At 49.4% G+C, this 6000-nt stretch overlaps 1 protein-coding gene across 1 annotated transcript in view; it reads left to right on the forward strand.

Annotated features, from left to right (window-relative positions):
* The first annotated feature begins 5150 nt into the window (after positions 1-5150).
* GPX3 (glutathione peroxidase 3) overlaps positions 5151-6000 on the forward strand; it is an 8087-nt gene continuing 7237 nt past the window's right edge. Inside the window, exon 1 of the mRNA XM_005870500.2 lies at positions 5151-5320. Coding sequence (XP_005870562.2) covers positions 5237-5320 — 84 coding nt within the window. The 5' untranslated portion in view covers positions 5151-5236. The remainder of the gene's footprint in view (positions 5321-6000) is intronic.

Consider the following 6000-nt stretch of genomic DNA (forward strand, 5'->3'; position numbering starts at 1 on the left):
GGAACTTTGATTTCAGGAGATTTCTATTGTCCCCAGAACTGATAATTGTGGTGCAACTGTTTGTACAAGCAACGTGGTTTGTGCTGAACACCTGATTTCCTGCTGGGAGTCTGGAATTACATGCGCGGCAGGGGATGCCTACGTGGCCAGCCCCCGGTAGAAGCCCTGGGTATTGAGTCTCTAATGAGCTTTCCTGGGACAATACCCTACACATGTGGTCATGGTTTGTTGCAAGAGGAATTAAGCTCATCTTGTGCGACTCAGCTGGAAGAGGACTCTTGGAAGCTTGTGCCTGGTTCCCTCCAGACTTTGTCCCCTGCACCTTTTCCCTTTGCTGATTTTGCTTTCTATCCTTTCGCTGTGATCACATGCTGAGCTCTGCGAGTCCTCCTAGGATCACTGAACCTGGAGGTGGGCTTGGGGGACCTCAGACAGGAGATAAGCCTAGATTTCACAGAGACATAATCCTACATCAGCCTTTCATGAATAGGGTGTCCCAAACCTGTATACACACTTTAACAGCTCATGGCTCAATTTTGAAAACAAAATGTATTTTAGTAAACACTGCCTTTATAGTTATTCCAAGTGTGTGCCTACTTTTTGGGACACCCTATATAGCTTAAACCAGCACTGTCCAGTAGAAATGTAAGATCAGTTGCATATTAAATTTTAAATTCTCTAGTAGTCACATTTTAAAATTTAAAAGAAACAAGTAAGTTAATTTCAAGAAAAATATTTTCTGTAACCCAATATATAAAATGTTAACATTTCAACATGTAATGATATAAAGAGCTATTGAGGTATGTTTATGTTCCTTTTTTCATACTAAGTCTTCCAAATCCAGTGTGCATTTTACAGGGATAGCACATCTCAATGTAGACATTCCAAGTGCTCATTAGCCACACCCCTCCAGCGGCTGCTATGTTGATGGCACAGAGATGAATGACAAGGGCTCTGGAAACAGGACATCCGGGTCAGGATCCTGGTTCTGCCACCTACCAACTGCACGACCTTAAGCAAATGTATTTAACGTCTCTGTATTTCTTTCCTCATCTGTAAAATTGGGATAATAATGTTCACTACTTCATGAGGTTGCACAGACTTTCCACAAAGTGCACAAATCTAAGGCAATTCCTGGTTCATATAGGATGTTGGGTGAATGCTGGCCATTACTCTTATTATACGAAAGCTTGGCTCTTGGGATCAACTTGTCCAACTCCTCATTCCATAGATGAGGAAACGGGCTCAGAGTTTGGAAGGCATTGCTTTCAAAAGCAAATGCCACCGCTCCTCCTGATAGACTCCCTCTCTGCTGGCTCTGAGACAGGATCTGCCACTAATTCAGAAAAGCAGCATCTGGCCCTACCTGGGTTCTGCAATCCTGTTTGGAAGGCCAGACAGGGTCACTATTTGAAGTTGGCACTGAAGAGATGGGGGCTGGGCCTCCTGGCTGCTGCCTCCATCCGGACCCATTAGTTGGGCTGGCTGACCCCATCACTGAGTTCAGTGCTTACTCAGCAATGGCAGGGCTGGCTTCCACTGTTGGCTTTTACAGCCTATTGTTTATTAACTCGTCTTCCTTCCTCGAAGACACAGAGCATCAGCACTTTTTTTTTTTAATCCTCACCCAAGGATATGTTTAAAGAGAGGAGAAAAGAGGGAGAGGAATAGGGAGAGAGAGAGAGAAGAGGGGGAGGGGAGGGGAAGAGGGAGGGAGAGAGAGATCCATATGTGAGAGAGAAACATCGATCAGTTGCCTTCCGTATGCACCCTGACAGGGGATTGAACCCACAACTTTTTGGTGCACAGGATGACACTCGAACCGACTTAACCACCGGGCCAGGTCTATCGGCACTGTTTTTTAAACCTCCGTCTAAGTCATCTGCAGTCCCCATTCACCAGCAAGCAAAGATTCTGGGTAGGTAGTGAGCTCCCTGTATAGGTCTCAAAAAAAAAGAGGGTGAAGAGGTACTAGGTGCCCACATGTCAATGCAGCAGAGCACTTTCTCAGGTTGAGAGCAGACTGCCCTATGATTTGTCTACAGCATCTATTTCCACCCTTTCTTTCCAGATATTCAATGCAAATCATCTATCCTCCTTTGACAAGCTCAGTCAGCATAACTCCCATGGCTCGAGTCTTGCTAGCAGCTGGAATCAGACCAGTTTTAAGGGCTCAAACTTCTTAGCATACCCTGAGTTAAAGCTCTGCTTATTCTTTATGCCAAATAGTGTTTTATTTATTTAGTAGATTTTCATTGAGCATCTACTATGTATTAACCCCTGTGCAAAGTGCTGGGAATGAAGCTTTTGTGGACCTTATGATTCAGTGTAGACGATAGACAAACAAGAAATGATGATGAAGTACCACAAAGGGTTGATGTAGAAAGTGTCCAATGTTCTAGACATTGTAAGGGGTACTGGACAAAACTCTTTTCTTAAGAAATGACATCGAAGTTGAGACCTGAAAAAACAGTAGGAGAGAAGCAGTTAAAGAGAGACCATGGAGTGCTCCAGGCAGAGGAACAGCATAGACAAAACATGGGGTGAGAGAGAACGGTGTGTGGGAAGAATCGACTAAAGTCCAGCACAGCTGGGCTAGAAAGAACAGGCAGAGTGTGGCAAAAGACGAGGAGGCGGCTGGACTTTGAGGATATTGAAGCGCTAAGGAATTTGGACTTTAACCTGAGGTAAGAGCAAACAGCCTGGAGAATAACATCTTTCAAAACATAGGGTTTCTGGGAACAAATCACCAAAATGTGCTTCAGAAGCTGGTGGTTGAAGCCTGGAAAGTACTGTTTTCCTTTTCGTCTTCATGCTCTTTGTACTAAGGCTCAGACCTCCATTGAAAGTATTCTATAGCCTAAAGGCCTCCTCAGTGCCCAGCCATGCTCCCCGACCTCTCACCCCACTGCCCATGAAATCAGGACTCCTAAGTCTGGTGCCGCACAGGCCTTCCTTACACCCTTGGAACTGCAGGGCCTCTGAGGCCTTCTCATTCCCCCAAAAGAAAAGGAACAGCATGGCTGGGACTAGGGTGAGGCAAGTCAGGCGTAGAGAGTGCAGAATTTAGAGAGGTGCTCACTCTCTGGTGCCAGCTCTGCACTTCCATGACCCTAGGTGCCACTTGCATCATCCTACCCCTCGCTCTATTGGCTCACACTTTGAGGGCAGGGATTATAACTTCAAGAAAACTCTTTGACATCTCTCATGGTGTTGACATGATGCCAGGCACACATTTTGAGGGTCACTAGATGCCTACTGATGGTAATGAACAATGAATTTCTGACAAACTGATAGGTGTACAGGGGTTTGTATCTTTGGGTGTATATGACCAACAAAAGACAACGGAACAAAGTGAAGAGAGCTTGAGATTGGAGCCTAGAACCCTGGATTCTGGTCTCCTCTCTGCCACCTATGTGCTAGGGCAGTGGTCGGCAAACTGCGGCTCGCGAGCCACATGCGGCTCTTTGGCCCCTTGAGTGTGGCTCTTCCACAAAATACGGACTTCTGCGCATGGGCCACGAAGTTTCAATCGCACTGTACGTGTGCACCTGCACGTGGTATTTTGGGGCCAAAGAGCCTCATGTGCCTCGAGAGCCGCAGTTTGCCGACCACTGTGCTAGGGGAACTTGGGTAAATTGTTCCCCATCTCCAGGCTTCAATGAAATGAGGTGGTTTAGTAAATCACATTTATTGAGCACATAGTCTGTTTCAGCCACTGTTCTCTGTGCTATAACTCATTTCAAGACTTCCTGGCATTTAAGGTTCCCTTCATTTCAACAGTCAGTGGTTGGAGATAAGGAAGGTCCGACCGCTGTGCTAGGGGAACTTGGGTAAATTGTTCCCCATCTCCAGGCTTCAATGAAATGAGGTGGTTTAGTAAATCACATTTATTGAGCACATAGTCTGTTTCAGCCACTGTTCTCTGTGCTATAACTCATTTCAAGACTTCCTGGCATTTAAGGTTCCCTTCATTTCAACAGTCAGTGGTTGGAGATAAGGAAGGCTTCACAGAGAATGTGGGACTTGAGACAGACCTTCCAAGTTCCCATGGGAACATAATATCTTAAATCATAATAAAAACATGGTATCCCAAGGTACTTCTCCAACAGAAGACGGAGAATCACCTGCCTCAGAATCACCTTTGGAACCTGTCTGGTGTAGATTCTCAGCTTCTGCCCCTGAGATTCTAATGCAGTGATTCGGAAGTGGGGCCTGGGAGTCTGTATTACAAGCTTCCCAGGTAGGCAGACAGGTTTGCAAAGTACTGATCTCAACGCATTCCCCTATCTGTGGACAGAATCATACCTCGACAGCCCAGACCTAGCGCTGCCTGACCTGAGCATCAGTATCTCCAGGCAGAGAAATGAATTCACTGATTGAGTGATGCAGCAAATATTAAGCACCTGTTGTGTTCTAGGCCCTGTGCCAGGTATTGATTATGGTCCCTACTCTGGAGGGACTCCTGATCTGTCACTTATTTTAGAAGCAAGCCATCTAGCCAGAACCAGCAGGGCCTTAGATAGAGATCATCAACCAATCCCATTACACAGATGGGAAAACCGAGGCCTTGAGAGGAAAAGCAAGTTGTTCGAGACTACACAGGAGCAAATGAATTTCCTGCTCTCAAAGCAGCTGAAGTATCCCAATGTTCTACCCAGGACACCCACAGTTTGCTTCCTAAACATTAAACCTATACAGAATAAATGCTCCCTGAAGTCTAACTCCAGCTCTTGCTGACATTTTAAATCCTCAACAACCGAATGGACGGGGAGGAAAGAGGGAACGCCATGGGGTATTTTAAAGCCTAGGAGTAAGAAAGGCTCTAGACTAGGCTCGAGCCTTCCCAACATTGAGCCTTCCATCACGTCTTCCGGGCTATCTAAAGCCCTTTCCCGGGCTGTGCCGGCGGGCATGCTGCCTGCCTCCTCCGCACTCTAGAGCCAAAAGAAGGGGGGCGCCTCTCAGGTTCACAAGGACCTGGCTCCCACCTCTCTGTCCAGACTTGCTGACGTCACTGTCGCCCCGAGCCTGGGGAGGGGGAGAAGCAGGGAAATCGTGCCCGCCCCTGCAATGCCAGCCGCCCTGCGATTGGCTGCAAGGGCTCGGGGCGGGTCGCGGATTGGTCATCACCGAGGGCTTGAAAGGTGGCTGAGCGCACCGGACACCTCAGACGGACGGTGGCCCGGGATCAGCGGCTCAGGCCAGTCCCAGACGCACCCTCCGCGCGCGCGCCATGGCCCGGCTGCTCCGGGCATCCTGCCTTTTCTCCCTGCTCCTGGCCGGCCTCGTGCCGAGCCTGGGGCAGGAGAAGTCGAAGGTGAGTGAGCCTCCGGGGTGGGGGCCGGGAACGCGCATAGCCCCCAGGTGTCCATCTCGCAGTGGCGAGGCACCCCTCTTCCCGGACTCCCCTCCAGAAGGGCGACCCTAGGGGAGAGGGACGCCTTTAACTCCGGTTGCTTCCCTCTCCTGTACCGGGACCCCCACACCCAGACCCTCCGTCTCCTCTCCTCGCAGTTCCGTCTGTAGAAGGCCTGGGTGCCCCGGGTGCGCAGTGAATAGGGGGGGAAAGTCCCTCTCCCGGAGTTCGCGAGTTCTACCCCATGGCTACCTGGGGTCTCCTTGCTACATCCATGCCACCTCTGGCCCGGAGCTGCTCCCCTCCAGACAGGCCTGAAGGGGGTGCGCTCACAGAAAAGGCCTAGAGACTTCGCAACTGGTTGGCTGTGGAGGTTCCCAGGGAGACTGACAGACCAGGAGGAAGGGGGGAGAATTGCAGCTGGGTGGTCCCCTGTTTTGAAGAATTGCCTTGGGGGCTCTTCTAGTCCAAGAATAAACGCAGGTAGAGATGCACCGGGATTCCGGGCATTGGTAGACGAGGCAGAGATCTGAGACAGAAGGAGCTCTGGACCGGCAGGGCACAACTCCCAGGTCCCTGACTAGTCCCGACTCCTTAGGACCTGATCCCCCATCTGCAGGAGGTGAGTGTGGGCTGAGGTG

The sequence above is a fragment of the Myotis brandtii genome, unplaced genomic scaffold (assembly GCF_000412655.1).
Source record: "Myotis brandtii unplaced genomic scaffold, ASM41265v1 scaffold32, whole genome shotgun sequence".
NCBI lineage: Eukaryota > Metazoa > Chordata > Mammalia > Chiroptera > Vespertilionidae > Myotis > Myotis brandtii.